General features: G+C 45.4%; 1 protein-coding gene across 9 annotated transcripts in view; it reads right to left on the reverse strand.

Moving 5' to 3' along the window:
* Positions 1 to 22,653, reverse strand: part of SYTL2 (synaptotagmin like 2) — a 107,627-nt gene that overhangs the window by 41,136 nt on the left and 43,838 nt on the right. For 7 of the 9 annotated variants that reach the window (XM_037042877.1, XM_037042879.1, XM_037042876.1 and 4 more), the window contains exons 2-5: positions 19,803 to 20,290; positions 10,411 to 10,562; positions 8,031 to 8,166; positions 165 to 246 (exon numbers count right to left, since the gene is read on the reverse strand). In XM_037042877.1, the coding sequence (XP_036898772.1) occupies positions 165 to 246; positions 8,031 to 8,166; positions 10,411 to 10,562; positions 19,803 to 19,915 (483 nt within the window). In that variant the 5' untranslated portion in view covers positions 19,916 to 20,290. The remainder of the gene's footprint in view (positions 1 to 164; positions 247 to 8,030; positions 8,167 to 10,410; positions 10,563 to 19,802; positions 20,291 to 22,653) is intronic. The other 2 variants (XM_037042878.1, XM_037042873.1) reach the window with 1 other exon arrangement.

Consider the following 22,653-nt stretch of genomic DNA (forward strand, 5'->3'; position numbering starts at 1 on the left):
TTTCCCACCACACAAGTGACTTCTTTTATTAAATATTAAATATTATCTATATTTGGTATCAAAAAGCACTATAAAGTCCTTTTTATTTCATGGTGCTTCAATAAAATGAGAAAAATGGAATTCCCACCCAAAATGCAATTTTTCAAAGCCTGAGTCCAGTCTACCTTAGCTGGAGACATGGCTGAGTTCCTGGAGTCTTCCAGAGACATAGCAATCATGGTGGAGGCTGGATTGACCACGCTGGAACTGAAAAAGAAACAATAATTCAGAGAAGAAAACCTCGCCCTTTGGGGAAGCACAAATCATGTCTCTGAAGCCAAACATTATTAAGGCAGGAAGGGAAAGAGAGTTGAGCCTAGAAATGATTAAGCAGTGAGGCAAAGAAAATGGCAGAGCAGAAATGAAAGATAGGCGAGAGACAAGAAAAAAACAATCCTCCAGAAGCTCCAAAGTTTATATCACGGTACCAGGCACACAAGGGGTTCACCATTGAAATCTGTAGGAATGAACTTGTCTCAAAGTCAGAAGCTAACAGCAAATGCAGACAAAAGTGACCAAGTGGTCTCAAGGAGGGAATGTTGCTGAAACACGGCTCCAGAGAGTTTTAGGGCCTCATCATATAGGCCAGGGCCAGAATGGCAGTGCTTGTTCTGACTCAGGTAGCAAATACCAAAGAGGAAGCTCAGGTGACACAAGTGACTCAGCAAAGGAACCGAAGAAACAGCAGATCTAAGAGATTCTGTGCAGGAAGGCTGGAGGGTTTGGGCAACTTACTGAGAACTTTCAGCCCAACTCTCCAGGCTGGCCAGGGGAGTTCTTGTTCATATACAAGAGGGATAAAGGCCAGCATAGCATCCAGAAGATGGTGGGAGGTCAGAACCTGGAGATGGCTCAGACCATGATTCCCTACTGACAGACCCAGAGTGAGAGTGGAGGAAAGTGAGCTGAGCAGGCTCCCTCCTGAAAAGCCACTCCCTTGGCTATTGAGTAAGAAGGACAAGAGAGGGTCAAAGTATTTCTGGATGGGGAAAAACCACCTGCTCAGACTTCCTGTTCCAGTGGCCCTGCCTGGCCTCAGGCATAAGAGGTGAGGTCACTGTTGGCTGAACCAAGATGCTGTATTAAACTCCACCAGTTCTCTCAGTGGCATCACCGAGTCAAGAGTATGGAGAATACCTCAGACGGTGCTGGCTTCCCACCAGGCAGCAAAGGACCTGGAGGCTGAGGAGGAGAGTAATTTGCCCCAAGGCTGCAAAGCCTGGTCCAAGATTATTATCAAGATTGTGGGCTAGACGTTCCTGCAGCTCCATTTCCTTTCTTTCCCTCTGACCTTTAGCTGTCATTTTTTGTACAGAGTTAGTCCCAGGAACAGGCTGAAATTTTGAGGTAACCATTCTTCCTTTCATTCCCGTCCTCATTGCTCCAGAAAGGAATTACAGGAGATGAGGCAGATCTGTAGAAAATCGAGTCTGAAGCAGGGAAGGATGGGGAGGGAAAGGAAAAGAAATAAGAGTGAGAACTTACAATGGAGCCAGAATTCAGGCTAATAGACAAATGCATTACAGGAGGCTATTCTCGCAATGGACGGGAACACCCTTGAATCAAGTTATCTATCAGCCAGTGTGAAGAAAGAAGCCTGGTCACTGATAAGAGCTTACAGTGTCTGTACCATAAAAACAACAACAACAACAAAAAGCAATAGCTGAGGACTAGAAAGCAATTTCTCTCGAGTCTCACTTTAACAAGTGGTGAGTGATGTGAGGAGCCTTATAGAAGGTGCCACACTCAGTTCCTCAGAGTGTTCTGTATCATCTCCCTTAGTCAGTAAGGCAGCCACATAAAAATCAGGAGAAATGAGCCAGGTGTGATGGTCAAGGGCTCCATGGAACACTCATCTTCTCCTGCCATCTTCCTCCTCTCCCCTTCCCACTCACCAAGAACAAAGGATAAGGAGAGTCTCTTGCTCTCCTCTCTCTGTTCCCTAGAAATCCAGTCCTTAATGCTCCTATTGCACATTGTGTTGTCCCCTCCTTCCTAGGGATAAAACCAGTCTCTCTCTTACTAAACTCTACCCAGCTATGTAATTCATGTCTATTCTGCAATCTCACCCTGCATATATATATATATATATATATGATTATATATAATATATAATATATAAATGATTACATATAATATATAATATATATGTGATTATATATAAAATATAATATATAATATATATAATATTATATATATAATCTTATTGTTCATAGTAAATGGAAGGTCCCTCAAGAGGATCTCAACTACCTTCATACCCCTGTAATGCCTTGTATGGTGCCTGGCACACAACTGGTGAATGACTGAACAAACAAAGGCAACTGAGCCAGTGGCAAGGAAAGCAGCAGCAGCACACAGGTAACCATGTTTTTTTACATTTTTAAATCCATGTTATTTGTCAAACTACAATGACCCACATTGTGTAGGTTTTAAACAAAATGTCTTTGTCCTGCTATTCAGAAAGCAAAAGAATGGAAGAAATGAGGCATTCAGAATGGATGGTTAGACACTAAAATACCAGAAACAGACAGAATTCACTGGATTACCTTGTAGTTGGGGCTGGGGGAAGTGGGATGAGAGTAGGATACTTGGTTAGCTGCAGTTCACAAGTCTACTTAATTTAAAAATTTTAAAACAAGACTCTTATGTCTCAAGCTCTATCTCTGAAAATATAGCTGTTTCCTAGGTCAGGCTCTGGCTTTGCTTCTCTCAAGGAAGACAACAGTGTTTTGCATGCCGGTCTTTTATTGGGCAACATCAGTACAGTAATCACCTTATTCTCAGCCAATCTTTGCAACATCCCTGTCAGGTATATATCCTTCACTTTGTTTTCTAGTGAGAAAACTGAGGCCAGGACAGGTTAAGTAATTTGCTCGATGTCACAGTTAGTTGTGAAAGAGTTGGGGAATTAAACCAAGTACATCTCACCCTGACTCTAAAGACAATCATCATAACGGCTCAGCTACACTGCCTGTTTCTGGTATCAGTAAAGCGGTGGTTTATGGCCAGAGGACTGGAGTAGAGTCCGAGTGAGTCTTCTTCCCAGCAGCTCTTACATCTGTCACTTCCTGTCCACCTGTGTATTAGCCTCACATCTGACCCCCCGATTCTAGAGTTCCATTCCCCTAAACCACTCAGCATTCCACCACTAAGCTGCAAGGGTCTAAAGTGCAATGTAGACCCTGTCCCTCTTCTACTAATTGCCTTTCCCTGGATCTTCAAGGCCTGGGGAATAAAGTCTAAATTCCCCAGAAAGGAAATGGAAATGGCCCACTATCTCCTCAATATACCTTCCCACTCCTTCTGTTGACCCTTCATGCCAGACGAAGTGGTCTATATAACCTGCTGTCCCCAGACCTCGCTGTCTCTGCAGTCTCCACGCCACCTATCCCCCAGCTCCTCCCTCAAGTGTTTGCTCTGCTCTCTTCACCAAATCCTCGCTTTCATCCTCAAGCACACTCCAAACCTCCCCTCCTTTTATGATGCTGCTCCTGTGTCAGCCTAGCTGGAAGTGGGTCTTCTTGTCTCAAATCTTAATGGCACATTTTATTGGTATTTTGGACTGGGAATTCACTCCCTGCCCAGCCCTATTTGTTGTCATGTGATCAGATATTCTTAGACAGATGCATTCATTTTCCTAAGAGCATCTGGCCTCTTTACAGCCAGATACTATGTCTTTGTGTCTTCGAATCCCTCTCGGAGGTCAGTAGACTGTGTCTTGCATATAAAAGATATTCAGTATATCTTACAAGATGAGCTTTTTAAACAGTAAAGCATGCCAAATTCTACACCCTATACTCCGTAATTTCTTCCTACAGGCACCCTTAAGAAACTCCTTGCATACTGGAAGGAACACTTCAATAAAATTGTTTATTTCCTTAATAGGATTATTAGATATTAGATCGTGACTTTGGCATTAGGATTCCCCTCCCAAAAGTGTCTGCATTTTAACGCATGCCTTTGAAGACTGAAATTAAAAAAATAATAATGTTAGGTACTGTGGCAGGGACTCAGGGGAAGTGGTAGGGCTTTACAGAAGTCTTACAATCACACCACATAAGCAGCCAGATACTCTACTCATTTCTATGTCCAGCCATAAAGGGCTCCAACTTTCAAAGTTTAAGAAGCTTTTGAACCTTAACTAGCCTTTCTCTCTAAAACAGTGAAAAATAACAGCACACATCATATACCTTCTTCTGATGTATTTTCCAGCTTAAATATCAACAGTGTCTAGAATCAAAAGGAATCCTGCAAGTGATTTTCCTCCCAATTTTTTTTTTGTTGCTGCTGATCTCTCCCTTCGAACTGTGAGCTTCTCAAAGCTAATGCTGTAGCTCATCCCCAGCACCCAGCACCAAGCCTTCACATGTTACACACAAGGAATCCTGAACACGTGAATAAACAAATGCGGAAACAGCTCAGGGATAACTCAAGGGAACAAAATTAGGAAATACACTACACCAAGTCTTTCAAGTCAGTCTTTTTTTAAAGTAAAATATTACTTCTCTGGTGCTACCACACTTCATCCTACAAATTTATCTAACACAAATATTCTCATCCAAGTACAAGGCACTGTGATGCACAGTGAAACTATTCCTACCACAACTGATTTGGGTAAAGCCAAGACCCTATACAATTAAGAACAATTCTTGTAAGAGCTCAATAGAAATGACTCTGTGGGGCAGGCCTCCAGGAAATTAAATGGCCACATCACTGGATTGCAATCAATCCAAGGACAAAAGATCAAGCGCATTGTCCATAGATCGACTCATCAGAAAAGAAGCTCAAAACTTCCATCCAGACAGGCTGGCGTTATTGCAAAGTCAAATATTCCTTAGAATGGAATGCATGTTAGATCTCTTCAAAGGAGAAAGGAGGCAGCCAGGCAACCGAGGGATGCAAGATAGGAAGGATGTGAGAGGAGGAACCGGAATGGGGGAAGAATTGGGAAGTCTGCAACACACTGGAGAAACTTTTTCTTTTTTTTAGAGGCCTTAGGCTGGTCCTGTCTGTGGCCACAGAACTAAGACGATATAAGTTACCAGAGGGTTACCTGTCCTCACAGAGAGCATCTCAAAGGAAGAGAGAGAAACTAAAAGGTCAGTCCCCTTCCTGGCTGATTCACACCAGGGAAGCACCAACAGCCCTGCTCCGCAGAGAGGCTACTAGACTCTCAGTGTTTCCCGGAGCATCCAAACACATTTTACAGAATATGTCATCAGAAGTAACAAAGGACGTGGCTGGTGTAGCTCAGTGGATTGAGCGCGAGGCTGTGAACCACACGATCGAGGTTCGATTCCCAGTCAGGGCACATGCCTGGGTTACAGGCCAGTTCCCAGCAGGGGACTCACGAGAAGCAACCATACATTGATATTTCTCTCCTTCTCTCCTTCCCTTCCCCTCTAAAGATAAATAAATAAAATCTTTAAAAAAAAAAAGAAGTAACAAAGGAGGGGCTTCTCATCCCAGGACACATTACACCTCATGTATGAACCGGGTCCTGACCACAGGAAGAGAGAACCTCCCATTTCCATTCTGCACTCCCCACCTTGGCTCAGTCCTGCAGTTTATGTACATGTTCTACAATAATTTAGAGGGTGGGGCATGATGGATCAGTGCCAGCCATGAACTGTCTATTGCTATTCATAATGAGGTAAGCACAGAAATTGAAAGAAATGCCTTAAAAAACACACAAAAAACAAAACGCTAGTCCTTTACCACACGCTTTTCCAATGCCATTCACAGTCTGACAGCCCTGCTGAAGGTCATTAGCCAGAACTAGAACTGTGAGCATTTGGAGTTTTCTTATCTCTTCTCCTCTGTTCATCAAACCTCTCTGCTTCCCGGAGTGACAGGTGCAAACAATGACGAGTTCCAGAAGATCACAGGTAGCTTCCAGTGGTTGAGTACATGCTCAGTACCCACAATGGTTTCATTCCTCCCACACAGAATGCCCACAGAGCAGCACCCACAACAGAAAGAAGGAATCTAGCCAGGGAGACCATTAGAAAACCTCCTTCAGAAACTACAATGTCCAGTCACTGTTACCTCACACTCTCTGACTCCTAGCTAAGAAAATATTGACAGGCATTGAGTCATTCTATTGAAGTTCACTTAGTCTAAAAGTACAATCCCCAAAATACACTTAACACACCCAGTTCCCAAAGGTTAAAGTATAGGTGAAAAACGCTGCAGGAACCTGATACTGAGCAAAGTAGTGGTTCCCGACAAAGTACGAAGTAAACAGCTCCGCCTGCAGTTCTGGGTGATTAGCACCTACACCAAGCAATGAGCAAAGCATGCTGGGTACACCTAACATTCTTATTCTTGCTTTCTGAACCATACCTCATGTATATTATAATGACTTAATTTTGCCACTTGGAAATTACCAATTTTCTTTCTTCCTTCCTGAGAAGCACTAAGTGGTTCCCACATCTCATTTTATTTCATCTCACAGCCCCCTGGTGAGGCAGCTCTGTCCTGATTAACAGATGAGACCTGAAAGACTCACGAGACCCTAAAGGTCACACAAGGAAGGCAGAAAACAATGCAGACATAAAGTTTGGAAACTCAATAGCCTCGAATTGAGGAAGAGGTGGGGTAATACCCACTAGCCCACATGGGGACATGAGGAAAATGAGGTGGGCTATCAGGCAGTGGCCCCTCGGTTCCTCAGGATCATTGAGATGAAGTGAGTTTCTGGGAGAAGGACAGGAAGTCTGACCCCCATACTACTGTGCAAATGAGCTAAGTTCATCTCTGAAACTTCAAATTTTTCTCCTTCTGTGGTACTTGTACACTCTTCCCTCAGTCAGTGCTCTGGTGCCCCTCCACCCCCATCAAACCTGGCTCTTAGGAGCTTCTCTCGGCTCCTTGGTGGTTTATCTAAATGCCCGTATTTCCATTCCCAGAGTTTCTACTATTTAAGGTCTCATCTTTCCCTACAGAAGGAAGGCAGGCATTCACCCAATTAGAGGGGCTGCAGGCAGCTGGTAAATGGAGAGTCACTGAAAGGAGAGGAGTAGGATATTCTTCAAACCCTTTCTGAAATAGCTGTGTGTACATGAGAGCCCACACTTCCATTCCTTGAGCAGCTACTATGCCTTGGACGCCCTTGACTCAGTGAGTCCCACCAGTGAATCCACCAACATTATCCCAGTTGGAGACTCTGAAGTGAACTGTTTTCACTGAGGAGCTAGAGATAACGGGGAACCGCTCTCCCACCGAGGGTAACAACTATACCTCCAAGTGGTGAACACCAGTAGGAAAAACCTTAAATACCTAAAAGGTCATCATCATGGCTCAAATGTTTGTGACATTGTAGCCCCACATCAGTCAGATGATGACATGTATGGAAAACACCAAAAATCAAGACTGAAACATTGAGGACAATGTACATCCTTAAGAGGCCAGGTAGTCTGCATCCATTATCATTAATTCTCACCATAGCCTTTCCTGGTGTAGATTATCATTCCTATCTCTAGTTAAGAAAAGAGACTCAGAGAGGTTAAAAGACCTGCCCATGGTCAAATAGCTAACAACTGGTATATTCAGGATTTGAATTCATATCTGCCTGGTTTGCATGCCTGAGCACCTTCCATTGTAGCAGGCTGATATAATTTGGTCATAATTCATCTCTTCCCTGAAGTGACTCACTCCTCTATATTCATGTTAGAGTACCTTTTTGTTCTGCCCTAAGGGAAAATCCTTAGTACAAATAAAAAACAACTGTTGTTGGCGCTGAAAGAAATCATCATTTAATCTTTTAATTTTACTTAATATTCAGATTTGTTAGACCTTCTGGAAGCTGGGACACAGTACTAGCCAGGCTTTGCTTGCATTGGGGCCAAGAATTTTCTCAGAGATGCCCCTTCCCCGCGCCCATGAGGACAGTCTAGCGTATGCACCAACAGCCTGCTTTTCTGCCTGCACAGCACACCAAGCCATGAATGCCACCTGCAGCCGCTCTCCCCACGAGTGCCTTGTCTTACCTGGGGCTTGCTGCTCCTACATCTTCTTCTGGCTCTTCTACAACTCCGGCTAGCTCTGGGGGAAGGAAAGCATCTTTGTTGACATTATTCACCCAGCTTTCCTTTGCCCCGTTCTCTCTGTCCTCACTCTGCTCAGCTGAAACAGGAAACAATAAAGACAGATAGGTTATCTCTCACCCCCGTGACCTACAAAATCACATCATCTCTTATCGCTGAAGGCTGGAACCTGAATTTCAGGCCTTCCCTCAGTGTCAAGGCAATCACCCATGTGTCTGAGGATTAGGGATCAGAATTATATCTGCAAGAGAAGCCAGCAGATTCCCCTCATGTTAGCTCCCCACAGCCCCACACCCAGCAAAGTCTCCTGGGAGCAATGCGCAGGTAACTCCAGAGACAACTGAAGCAAAATTCTGACTGCCTCTAGGGGAATCTGACCCAAAACTGGGTCAGCACTGGATGTGTATGGCCAGGGGACTCTGAGGACAGGGAACCCTCATTGGAACAGAAGCACCATCATCACCAAGCATTTACTGAACTTTTACAATGTGCCTGACTTGAGGCTGGGCTCTGGGATACTACGAGGAACAAATGCTTTAAGCCTAGAATGTTCCCCTCTACTACCTTCTCTTCTCCCCAGTCTCTACACACCCACATTCTACATACTCCTTAATACCCAGCTCAGATGCCGGGACTCTATCAAACCTCTGTGCTCACTCTTCAGAAAATAACCTCTTTTGCATCTGAACATCCAGGGCTCTCGACCTGCTCCTTTCAGATAATGAGCGTCAACGGAGTGAAGGCGGTGCCATGGACAGAGCTGAGTTCTTTGCACGTATTCTTCTGTGAGGAGGGAGTGACTTTCCAAGTTTGCGGATTTGAAAATTGAGGATCACAGAGTTCTAGAAACTTACTCAAGACCACATAACCAGTAAGTGCCAAGAATACTTTCATCAGTGTTAAGAAGATGAAGCAATGTAAGGGCTTCCAATTTCCATATATATTCACATTCCGGAATGGTATTCCCCACAAGTCTCTTCATAGTATAAGCCTGGTTTTTTCAATTGCAAAACGGAGTCCACAGTACTAACCTGTACCCCTCAAGATTCCTGAAGGTCTGGATGGTTTTGAAAATCAAGAGGCCTGTGAGCAATGTGTGGTCCATACCAAGCAGGCAGCCTTTCCCTATGAGCGTGGCTTGCTCTTTCAGAAAGACTGAAAACCCAGCTCGGCCATTTGCCAGCTATCTGACCTCGGGCATATAGAACTTTACATACCCCATACATAGAATGGGGACAGTAATACGTATCTTACAAGACTGCTGCTACAAGTAGAAATAAGAGAGAGTAAGTTCCCACAGTATATTAGGTGCTCAAAAGGTGATAATTATTTTTGTTATTGAGTGCAGGCTAGATCTAGGAAGAGGTTGTTCTCAGGGATAAAAATGTACACTGACTAGTCCATAGTTAGAATGCACTAGGGAAATAGTTAATGAACTCAACAGAATTCTTAAAAAGAATTCAAAGCCCTCAAAATACTGTCTTTAGAGTACCTTAAGTAATGTACTTGGTTGATTGAAGAAGTATCAGATGTCAAGGTAATTAAGTGGAGAGGCTAATCTCTTTCTAAGTTCTTCATCCTACTCAGGAGAAAAGGTTCTGCATCTTCCGAGTTAAAAAAAAAAAAAGAAAGAAAAAAGGTGGCCCTGGCTGCTGGCTCAGTTGGTTGGAGCATTCCCATACACCAAAGGTTGCAGGTTTGAACCCCAGTTAGGGCACATATCTAGGTTGCAGGTTTGATCCCTGGTTGGGGTGCATATGGGAGGTAACCAAGTGATGTTTTCCTCTCACTCTCTCTCTCTCTCTGTCCCCGACCCCTGTCTTCCTTCTTCTCTCTCTAAAATCAATAAATATATCCTTGGGTAAGGATAAGAAAGAAAGAAGGAAAGAAGGAAAGAAGGAAAGAAGGAAAGAAAGAAGGAAGGAAGGAAGGAAGGAAGGAAGGAAGGAAGGAAGGAAGGAAGGAAGGAAAGGAAGGAAGGAAGGAAGGAAGGAAGGAAAGGAAGGAAGGAAGGAAGGAAGGAAGGAAGGAAGGAAGGAGTGGTAGGTTCTTATAAATCTCAATTCTGTGGCTATTAGCACTCATCACAGCACCTAAAGGGCTTCCTTTCTCCTTCTACTCCACACTGAGTCACTCAGCCCCACCTCATCCATTCAAATGCAGAGCGAGAAAAGTCCGAGCCAGAGGGCTACACGTTATGGAAAGTGCACATTTAAACGATTTCCCTCCGCAGATTTTCATAATAATTTTGACATGTCCCTCCTCCCAACTCCGCCTTCCCAAACAAAGGCTGCCTCTGACTGTACCGGCCCCATCGACTCACCTGCTACCTGGAGCCTCTTCTTCCTCATGGACGCTCTGACGATATCTGTGCCATGGATTTTGTCTCTGTGCCTTTTTGCCTTCGCTTCATAAAACCATTGGCCACTCATATTCTTCAGCTGCTGGCCATCCTTAACTTTTTCAGGCAGATGTCTACAAAAGGAAAAGAGCTTTACTTTGCTGAGAACCCACAGTAAATAAATGAGTTCACTGTGAAACTGCATACAGCAATCTGTAAACAGTCAAAATGTAGCTCTTGAGGTCTTGGAAGATTCTGCAAATCTCCAAGATGACGAACAAACATGTGTTCCCCACTGACTGAGAAGTCAGAGAAGCCAAGTCCAACATTTTTTAAAAATTCAAAGATTTAACCCATGATCCCCAGATGACGTCTGAAGTTTCTCAAAGGCAGATCCACTTTTTGGCCCGTCTTCTGTGTGCACTGTTCACATGCAAATAACCTGGGGGGAAACGGCCTATTAAGCTTCCCTAAACCTCTGTATCCTTATCTGTAAAAAGGGGTTAAGAATAGTAACCCACCTCATGGTGTTGCTATGAAGATTAAATTAGTTTACGCGTGTCAGCCACCCTCTGCACATGCCTGGCACCTAATAAACACTCAATGACTAACTGGTGAGGTAGTGATCAGCTTATCAGGCCTTTCCTTTTTCAGTGACATTTTCCTGGAAGCTTTTGGGAGATAGTGCATGATGCTGGTTAGGGAAATGGATGCTGGGAAGGCAGGCTGGAGAATCAAGAAAGATCAAATTTATGGGGGGCCAGGGGAGGCGGATTAGTGGAAGCAGGGGCAGAGGCAAATTCCTTTTATGCAGATACTGCTTTGAAGGGTTCCACGATCATTCATGCTCTCCGAAAAGTTAAAATGTAATTAACCACCCAAGTACTGCCCTCTGAGACACTCCTAATTCACCCTGGCTGGAAAAATCATGTTCTTCTTCGCAAGTCTGTTAACCTCTGCATCTCTCTATCCATCTCAATAAAACGAGAATCACAAAATCTACCTTTTCTTATTCATCGAGATGCACTAATAATCAAGTAGAATGAAAGCCTTAAGGAGACTTTGAACTCTTGGAAGATAAGGTGCTACACAAATCCAAGAAGGTTTTATGACTGTTGTTTAATACATATGCATGCTTCCCAAAGTAGCAAAGCTAAGTTTTAGGCAGAGAGCATGTATAGTGGCCACCCCAGGGTGGTGGCAGGGCTGGGCGTGAGGGCTGGGAGTGGGAGAAAGAGGAGGTGCAGTTACCCTCTGTCTCTCCCAGGTGTGGTTGGAGAGTGTCTTTCCACCTGGAGTCCAGCTCTCTGCTGGGACTTCCTCCGCTCTCCCAGTCCCCAAGGAGGAAGTGACCCTACCCCAAACATGCCCCGTCGTCCCCCTTGGGCACACCGCCATGACTGCCCATCACCAAATCCTGACAGGGACAGTGTTGTCACTTCACGCTTCTGCATCACCGGACAGGGCATGGTTTTTAGTACATGTTTCTAATGGTTTCCCACTGCCTAGGTTTGCAGTAGAGCACACTACCCCGGAGCTGCCAATGGAGTTTTTGCCTTTTGCTCCCTAAAAAACCAACTTTGAGTTTGGGTCCAGAAGAGATAAGTCCTTCCAGTTTTCCCCATTAGAGCGTGAGCCCCTACGCTCAGGGTCTGTACTCAGTACCTCTTTGCTTGGTGTGTGAAAAACAGTAGGTATTTTATTCAGTGCTTGTGGAGTGAAGGCATCACATGAGGCCCCTGACCACCTGGCTTAAGGCTGCCTATTTGGATTCATTTTCCAGCATTTAACCCCCATGCTCCCACTTGCCAACACACTAGACTTCTCACTGTTGCCTACACAGCTCCTTCATGACCCCTGTAAACTTTAGAAGCAGGAGGGTGTGGCAGAAAGACTATGGGCTTTGGAGTCTCCCCCAAATTAGGTGCAAATCCTAGTTCTGACCCTTCCTGAATGAGACTTCTAGCAGGTTACTGGACGCCTCTAAGTGTCAGTCTTTTCGTTTGTAAAGCTAGGGGAAAATAAGATCTCTTCTGAGGGACTTCGGGGATGATTCAATGAGGTGTTTCTCAGAAAGTACCTAACAGTGCCTGAACCTCAATGAGAGGTCAGTAAGTGTGAATCCTCCGTAGATGTCACTGCCTCCCTTCTCTGCCCAGCATGAAGGGCTCCAATGCTCTGTGTGCACATCTGTCTCATCCACTAAGTTGTCCACTCGGCAAACTCCTCGAAGGTGAGGACCACATCCCAACCACCTGTGCAATACCAGCACCTAGTGCACAGCCTGGCACAAAGCTGGTACCCCAAGGCTGTTTGTTGACTGCCTGAATCAGTGAATAAATAAGTGCTCAGCAGCCACGCGTCTGAGTCAGGCAAGTGAGAAGAGAGATCCTGTCACTGCCGGGGGTCAGGGAACCACACTATCACAATGGCAGTGCCTTCTCATGATGGGGCAGGATAGCTCATCTCTCAGCAGAATAGGAAAAAATGTGATAAAATACGGCAACAGTCATCATCTTTTTGAAAGAAACCACAAACCCTCATAGCATAACAGCTCAATTTCTCCACATGAGATTTATTGACTTATTTTTGTTGTTCAGCTGAAAGGCATTTGCATAGGTCTCCGTGCCATTCTGGGTCTCTCCGGCCTGAGAGATGGGCTGCATGCCCCTGCTAAGCGTTCAGTGCACGAGGGGACGCAGACTCACTGAGACTCGTGGCCCCTGGAAAAGCCGGGAGCCATTAGAGGAGGAAACTAAGGTTGGGTTGCTGGCTCATTTCTTTTAAAGTGGCAAAAGAATAGGAAATTCTCTCAAATTCAATACATGTGATTTACATATACCTTAACATTATAATCTGCTGCATTTAGTCAATTTCTTTTTCTATCTCAGTTATTTGAAATATTTTACAGATGAATTAATGTGTGTGACATCAAAGCCCAAGTTTTGTAAAGATGTAGATCATTTTAAAAAAATCCACTACCTCGGCAATGCTGTTAAAATCTTCTCTATCAGCCCATGCCAATGTCTCATTCTTCCTGAAGTCTAACCAACCAAATCAGCATTGGATTCTCTGATCATTGTACCATTTAGTTGAAGTGGGAAAAGTGTAAGTTCCTTGGGACTCATTTTTTACACCTTCCCATCCTCTCCCCACATGCATGCTGTGCTTAGTAAGGAGCTGAGGGAAGAAAAGACACTTAACAAACACCCTAGGGCTGGTGAGCAGAAGCGAAGGCAGGATAAGGGCACTCCGTGCAGAGAGAACACTGTCCTGCTGCCCCTCCAGGCCAAACATGCTGGTTATGCATGCATGCACACAAAGCATTGTTTTATACTGGGCCCCATGCTTGGCACTTCACATCATGCAGCATCTCATTTGATCCATGCATCTTCACCATGATGTACAAAGAACTTAGTCAACTGCAAAGGATGGCCCACCTTGCCGCCTCTGTATGTTAAAGGCCATATCTGTTCATCTGTTCATTCACTAATTCATTAATCCCCTATCACATACCAGGCCTATGGTCGGAATTGTGCATAAAAAATCTACAGCCGTCACTGCCAATGTCAACTCCTGTGGTGCAGATACTGCAAGCACCTTCACAGGGAAGCCAGAAGAGCAGCGAAGCCCTCCAGCCTGGCCTCAGCACTTTCCCCTCGGCCTACTCCCTTTTCTTCTTTGTAATTACAAAGCACACCCCAGCTCCCAGCTATTCCTCATGATTAAGCAAAGGCCTAACATCATAGGCAGGGCTTGGTTGATAGTATCTAGTCAACCGTGGATAGTAAGAGTCGGCAGGCTGGCCAGAGAGGCTGATGGGTCTATTTCCCAGCCTTTCCTTTTTAAACTCTGCAGTACACTCCTCAGTATAGATGGTGAGGGATGTGACTTAAAAGTACACTTAGATGTTTATTTTGAATGTGAGAACTGGGGAGGACTTTAGATACAAATGGCCTCACTTGATAGATTAAATAAGCGAGGCCCAGAAAAGTTAAGAAGTTTGCCCAAGGTCACACAGAATTGGGAGAGGAAGCCAGCTTGACTCCTGGCCACTGCTCTTTCCCCTACCCCATCCTGCCTCGGAGAGCCAAACATGATTTTGGTTTCTAAGGTGGCTATTGCACTTGACTCTTTCTAGAAAGGAATTCTGTCTGTGATAGAGAATCTGAAAACCAACGCATGTGAAAATGCAATAAACTGCAAATGACCCTTACAATGGAAAGTGAGAGGCAATGCGTGTCCCGTGTGTCATGGACACATCACAGACCCCACAGTCCACCGAGACACAGCACAAAGCGTGGGAAGCCCAGACTTCCTAGTTTGATAAGCAAGGCTTCAATCTTACAGGGCACTCAACCTCTTCCTCTGGACCTCCTCATTGTTGCGTGGGTTCAGCTCTACTCGTATGCAGACGAAAGGGGTAAATGTAAGTGAGGCTCTGTGTACAACATAGTTTCTTGACAAACGTTGCTCCCTGTCCCCCTGTGCTTGGACAGAAAACACCACCTGAGGTCCAGGAAAGCAGTTCTTCAATAGCAGCTGCCTTCATTTAAATGAAACTAGGTCTTGAGGATGCTGCTGAGAATCCTAAGATGTGGTCGCGGTTGAGATCGTATCTGCGATGAGAATGCCCATCGCCGTGGGTACGGTTGTGTGTGCAGGGGCGGTGACATGGCACTGGCGGTGTGCAGACACACATGAGCAGCGATTTCCTGCTGGCAGTGTGGGGCAGAGCACAGGAAACACCGCCTCGGCAGTGTGTCATTTTCAAACCATAAAAGACTAAAATTACATATGTATATGTATGATGGTGACTCTTAAAAAATAAGAGGGCAGAGGGGAAAAGAGAAAAAGATTCTATCCTGATGTCTGCTTCACTGCTGGGTTGTGAATGTCCCCAGCTGGTTGTTAGGGCAGCGAGCAGAGTGGAGATGCCTGGTGATAACCTGGCTCAGCTCTCATGGCTACAGGCAGAGAGGCAGAACGACAGACAGTTGTGATGGCAATAGGGATCTGGAGCTATTATCTTCCAACTGCACCCCAGAGACACTACCATGGATATTCCCTTGGGCTTAAGTCCATGTTGTACCATTAGCAGGTTGAGTGATTTGGAAACTGGGCACTTCCCCTGTATGGCACTCATTTTTCTCATCCATGAAGTCAGGATGGGAGGTAACACATAGACTAAATCATCTTTAAAGTGTCTCAGATGAGCTGGGATGTGAGCAATTTAAAGGGATGGATACATCAGGTGTGGCAAATAGATTTCCGTTGGAATGCCAAATCTCATCCCCAACCACCCCGAAAAGGACTCTGAGGCATATCCGGTTTTGATGAGCACACCCATTAGTGATGTCCTCATGGCGATAGGGGCGTCATACTCTAAAGTCCATGACAAATTAGCTTGTAGAAGAACAGTGGCAGGTTTGACTTTCTAAAGTTTTACTTAAACTAACATTATAGCAATATAATTTAATTTCTAAAGCCACATACCAACTACAAGGGTGACTGGGGCATTATAAAATCATGCTTAGTAAAACAAGGTTAAGATTTTAAATTTGCAATTGATAATCCATTAAATATATAAAGGCCATTACATAGCAAATTCCCTGAGGACTGGAACCATAACTCAATCATCCTAGAATTATGTTCATATTGTTGTGCAGAGGAGGTCCCCATACCTAATAGGTACTCACTTATATTTTACTGCATTACGTAATTGAGAGTTTTAGGAATAATTTCATAATAAAGAATCAGACTACTAACCAGAGACTTCTGTCTCTTCTTAGAAGCACAGGTGGAGTGGCAGAAAGGGACTTCAAACATATTCACCACCTATTATGAGCTAAGAAGAGTAAGAATTATTTTACTTACTCTTGACTTTAATCCTTTAGCTTTGGTACTATGGTTACTCCCAGTCTGAGCTGAGGCTCCGAAAAGTTAAGTAACTTTACTCACAAACCACAGTTGATCAGTGGTGGGATAGGATTTATGTCGGTTTTGACTCCAAGGTCTGTGCAGGGAAGTTCTTCCCTCGTGTCAAGGTGAAATCCTTACAGTTCGTCTGACAGAATGCTAGCAATGAACCGTATGGAGCAGAGGGACAGCACTGGACCAAACACTTTTCTCATTATGGCTTTGGCACTGAGTTGCTGTGTGACCCTGGGCAAGTCACTCCCAACCTCTGGGCTTTACCTACTTGATCTATAAAGTGATTAGGTGAACCCAAAAATATCTTTTCAGACTTGCCAAGCTGTAACTCTGATGGAAGAGTCAAAAACAAAGAACTGGAGGATGGTGACGGGCTGGAAAGCAGAAGCCCACTGAACAGAATTTCTAGAAACCAAAGACCTAGTTGTGGCCCCACCAGCCCAGGCACAGAACAACCTCACGACCATCCCCACATGTCCCCTCAGCCATAAAGCAAAGAGGGGATCAGACCAGGATTCCTCTTGTGTGAAGTGAGCAGTGGGCTGGGCCCCCTCCCGTGCCCACAGGCTATGGGTCTTGTGCCCATCTGCTCCCCCTGCACACCACCACTTCTCCCCAGGCCCAGGCTCCTGGACTTGCCCATGCCATGCTGACATGGGGGGTTGGGACCTAACTAAAAGGTCCCCCAGAATGGTGGTGGTAGACAGGGCTTAACTCACAGCATATTTTTACCACCTCAAGCCTTCTTCCTAGCAGGTTAAAAAACAAAAATCAAGGGCTGCACCAGTAGCAGCTGCTGGGGCGCCATCAGACACAGTGGACCGAAGGGGAGTCTGCAGACTCACCACTGCAGAGGGGCTCAGCACGCCTGCAGCAGCCACGGGCTAGCTGGTGCCACCATCTACACTCACGCCCCTCACAAGGCCCAGGCGGAACTCTGTTGTTTTTTTTTAATCTTCACCCGAGAACATTTTCATTTGCTTTTTTAAAGAGAGAGAGAGAAAGGGAGAGAGAGGAAGGGAAAGAGAGAAACATAGATGTGAGAGAAGCATCGATGGACTGCCCAGACCGGGGACCCACGCTGGAATTGGGGGTCACATGTGCCCCTGCAACCCAGGTATGCTCCCTGACTGGGAATCAAACCCGAAATGTTTCCATTTTGGGATGACACTCCAACCACTGAGCCCCTCTGGCCAGGGCTGACTCAGCAGCCTGGAATTCCAGGGGCCAAGAAAATACAGGAGTGGGGGAGACCAAATCTCCGTCACAAGGTGGCTTGGCAGCGGAGGCAGAACTGCAGACCACACACAGCAACACGGAGCTGGAAGGGCCTCGCAGCAAACCAGTGTTCGCAACCCCAACTTCCTGAAGGAGGAAGAGCGCCCACTGCTTCCTCCAACTCGTCTTCTGAGATCTTCTCGGCTAATGGAATTCTCAGTTCCCAGTGTGCTTTCAGAATCAACTAATATGGTGATAGAAGGAGATGTGACGTGACAATCCAATACACAGATGATCTATACACCTCAAACCTACATCATTTAATAAGCCAATGTCAACCCATTTGTTTAATTTTAAAAATTAAAAAAAAGGATCAACTAATATTTTATTGCCTGGCTGGTGTAGCTCAGTGGATTGAGCACGGACTGCGAATCAAAGGGTCACCAGTTCGATTCCCAGTCAGGGCACATGCCCAGGTTACAGGCCAGATCCCCAGTGAGGGCCACGTGAGACACAACCACACATTGATGTTTCTCTCCCTCTCTTTCTCCCTCCCTTCCCCTCTCTCTAAAAATAAATAAATAAAAATTTTAAAAAAGAGTCAACTAATATTTTATTTGTGTTCCCTCCTCCCCTTACTTTTAACATGGGTGTGATAGTCCTGCCTGGAGCATAAGAGGATAACATTCACAAAAGCGCTTCAGAAATTTTGAATGGGTGAAGTGTTAAGGCTACCAACACGCCCTGATGGCTGATCAGTGTAAATCCTCTGTCCCTCCTGGGGAAACTGCTCAAGGTACCTCACCTGCTGAGCACAGGGAGCAATGCCCTGTCCAGGTGCCTGGGGCACTGCAGGTGACCAGGGGGGAGGAGCATGACAAGATCCCCATTCTCATGATCCCCACTCCCTATGGCCACCTCCTGTCACTGTCACAGCTCAGTGTGCTACCTCACACTAAGAAAGCTTCTCACAGCCATGTCCCAGGATGGCCTGTCTATTGTTTTTTTTTTTAGGGAGAGAAGGTGGACTTAGTGAAGAGTCCCTAAAGGCCAGGATTTGATTCTCACTTCTAAACTGATGAATTATATGAGCTTGGGCAAGTCACCTGACCTGTCTCAAAGTCAATTTCCCCACATATCACAGCGGGTGAAATTATATCTTCCTATATCCCCCTAACAGCATAAGAATGTTGTGAACTCAGAAGAAATAATGGGCGTATAAGCCCTTTGCAGCTTAAGTGCTGCCTATATACGAAATAGTAGTAGCAGCTGTAATCAGACACTCTGGACTGCCTGTCGTGAATTTCAGCATGCTCATTTGTAAAGCATCCGTGTTCGGTTAGGGTCAAAATATGGGAAATGGTGCAAATAAACCCCTTGCTCCTGGTTCTGTGTGCTGGAAAATAAGAACATGGTTCCTTGTCTCCATCTCGTCTTCTGAGAGAGATGTGCTCCTTTTGGATGACACCTGGGGTGGGCTCATGCAGCTAATACCGCCATATACTCAGGAAGCCTTCCGCTGAAGCCCACGATTACACAGGCAGCCGACCGCAGGGCCCAGCGGCGCGCCCGCTCCTTCCCCATCCTGATCTCAAGCTCCTTCTGCCACACGGCGGGGAGGGACAGCGGCAGAGACGTGGACGTGGAACACTTGGGCTCCTCCCGACAAGGACAGTGTGTCAGAGCTGCCGCTCCTCCTCGGGGGACACAAATGAAAAACTGGCTCTGGCAGAGCCGACTTTAATTGCTGTTGAAATCCGACCTTTCTGAAAGTATGCAAAATACGAGCTATCTCCCCATGTACTTTCTTTTAAGAATTTGTAAGTTTAAAATCTTCCTAATTTGGCCCATAATTCAGTTCAAAAAGGTGTTTTCTACAAAAATATGGGTATAAACATACACACACATCCATATATGTGGATGTAGATGTAGGTGTTTATATATATACATATATATATTTCATTTTTAATTCAGTGTTTAATAAGTTGAAGGACTTGAGTTAGGCTTTTAATCTTTTCTGGCAGGAGTCCTACGGGACAAACTAAGAGACACCAAGGAGGAAAAATTTCCGTCCAGGAAGTAAACCTAAAATTGGAACCCATAAATTCAGGCTCCAAGTCAGAACTACCACTTATGGTTGGGAAAAAAAAAAAAAAAACGTGTCTCACCCTCTTACAGACCGGCCCTCCCCGCCCCCGAGCCCAGGGACCTCCCGGCCGCACCTGACTCTCTCTTCTTCAACCCTCTTCAGGGCCGCGTCCCGCTGCAGGACCTCCATGATGGTCTCTTGCTCCTCTTCCGTCAGGAAGCTCAGGTCGATCATTTTGAAAGGCATACGCAAAAATACCAGTAACGGATCTGGCTTGAGGTCCTCAAAGCTAAACAACTCTGACTGTAGCCCAGATGATTAAAAGAAGCAAAAGTGAAATGAGATAGTATCTTGTTCAGTTCAGCAGCAAAAGTCTTGGTCTGGCTCAAGAAAAGTTTTAGGGGGCCGATTGCAAACTCCTAAGCGGCCTTTCCCGTAGGCAGGAGGGGTCTGCGGGCGACGTGGAGAAGAGGCTCTGAGAAGGAGGCTGCCTTCCCTGCCAGCCAGGTCACTTGCTCCTACAGCTGCATTTCCTCGCACGCCTTCTCTGGACCAGTCTCAGACACAGCTGGTTCTCCTTCAGTCCTCGTCACTGGCTCAAGGGGAGCGAGCATCACCTACCTGGGGAAATGTGAGACAGTGAACAGCAGTGAGAGGTAATTCCTATAACCATTGCTCTTTATTACAAGATGTAAACCATGCCCGGGAGGAAAACGGACCAAGTGAAGCAGTCTCTGAGATTGGGAAGCCGGTTCTGCTGGCTTCTTGGGCAAAGGGCAAATGGGTCATGAAACACGCTTCAACTCAAGTCCAGACCGCCAAAACAGAGAGCACGCACACGTGCCTGTCAGTGTTTGACAGTCCACCCAGGAAAGGCATGTTTTCAAAAAGAAGCTGGTTCTCACACTCGTGGGGCACTAGGCTGAAAAGGCACGGTAAAAGTCAGCAAGGCCGGGGAGACACAATGCAAGTTGTCAAGTGACTATGAGTAAGAAATTACAAATAAAAATTCACCAACGCTCACTTCATGAGTAGGAATGTCACACTGGATTATGCCTGTGCTCCGTAATGACAGGAGAGCTAGCATCAGGTAGACGTCGTTTGCAAAAAACAGCGGGAATTGTTATTCTTCCCCTAGTCCCCCCTCTAACCTTTGCTGGGCCTAGAGCAACTCACCAAGCTTGTCTCCCTTCATTTCTGAGGAGAAAGAACACTTACTGGCATGTGTACATAAACTGGGGAAAAGAAAGAGGCAAAAGTTCAAAATGCCCCATTCTCCGAACTAAGCATTTTACATGGGGACCACGGGCAAGAACCCTGTTCTCTCTGAAGCATCCTACACCCACGTGCAATGAGAAGGGGAGACCTGAAGAATGCCACAGTCTGGCAGGACTTCAGAGACCATCCAGTTCCAGGTTTGGGGCTGCATATGCAATAGATACTCTGCAAGTGCACTCTGCATATGCAATAGATACTAAAAACCAGGAGTTTAGTACCTTTGAAAGTAGCCTCACTTAAAAGTAACATGGAGTGTGTGCACTAGTGAGTAAATTTTGTGAGAACATTCTTTGGGCAACAAAGAACTGCTGGGGAGTACTCCCCCTGGCACGTGCTGGCTGGGAACCACTACGCAAGTCCCCTCCCACTCTGAGGCTCACCTGTACTTATTTGTCAGGACCACACACCTCACAGGTTGTAAGGACTAAATGAAATAATGAATATCAAACAGTGTATACCTTGCTTCCTGTACCAAAAATAGTTACTAAAAATATATTCTAGCTTCCTTCCTGAATTCACTGAATAAGAGTGAATTCATCCAACTAAGTAAGAGTGTACTTGGTTGTATATGCATATTTTCTTTTTCTCTTTTGGGTTATGTTTTCTAACTCCCCCCCAGAGTTTGTCTTTCATGGACAGGTACTCTGAAGACCTTCGTTTTATTTTCCTGTATCTCTTTACAAAATGCCCACAGAGACCACTCCAATAAATATTAAGACAGTACCTCATTCTCTTTTGTGACATTCTGTATGCATTTGCCTGCTTGTTCATCTTGAAAAGTACTCATCTTTCAAGATGAAAGTCTCCACTCCCAAGAAGCCCTCCCCCACCTTCCACAGCCAGAGTTAAATGATGTAGGTGATTTGCTTATTGCTCCTAACTCTTCATCCCCTCCCTGAGAGAGAACTGTACAACGACGTTGCCACTCGAGTGAGCAGAGTATTCATCCCTACCTTCCTCATGTTGGCCTTGGCCTGTGACTTACTTCAGCCAATGGAATGTTACAGGTGTGATGTAAGCACAGGCTGTGGATGTGCCCTGCATGGTTTGGCTTGGCTTCCGGTGCTGCTGCAGGTGCCTCTTCAGTCTGGTCCCAGAAAGAGAGCTATAAGGACCAACCAGAACCTGACCCACCTGAAGCAGGTCACCCCTGCTGACCCGCAGATATGGAAGCAAGAAATAAATATTTGTCATTGAAAGCCACTCAAGTTTGTGGTTGTGATATAATATTTTTGTAGCAGAAACTTGACTTTACAAAAACTTTTTCCTCCATTTAGATAACTCCACTGATGTAATTATTTATCTGCCTTTAGTCTCTCCTATCTGACTGAGAGTTTCTGGATGAATAAACAAGTGAGTAAGTAAATTAATTAATGGACCCAATTCAAACACACGACTTCACCAGGGGACAGCTATCTCGATTCTTTCACGTAGTCGCTTTCTTTCATGCACAGTAACTTCCTTAGATCTCAAAGTCCGGGAAGGAAATGGATTCGAGCCACATTCCGGGAGCCATGTCCCCAGTGAGGCATTACACTGCCATGTGGTCCAGTGAGAGGCTGTTTTGAAGTTCAATGAGGGGGACAGGAAGAGAACAAAAGAGAAGAAACACTTGTCCCGCAGTGGTAACTGGCAGGGCTGCTAAGGGGGAAATGCTGGTTTCCACACCTTCACACAGAACCAGAAGCAAAGCAGTGCTTCTGTGT

This window comes from Sturnira hondurensis, unplaced genomic scaffold (genome assembly GCF_014824575.4).
Source record: "Sturnira hondurensis isolate 20B ecotype Veracruz unplaced genomic scaffold, ASM1482457v3 Scaffold0003801, whole genome shotgun sequence".
Taxonomy (NCBI): domain Eukaryota; kingdom Metazoa; phylum Chordata; class Mammalia; order Chiroptera; family Phyllostomidae; genus Sturnira; species Sturnira hondurensis.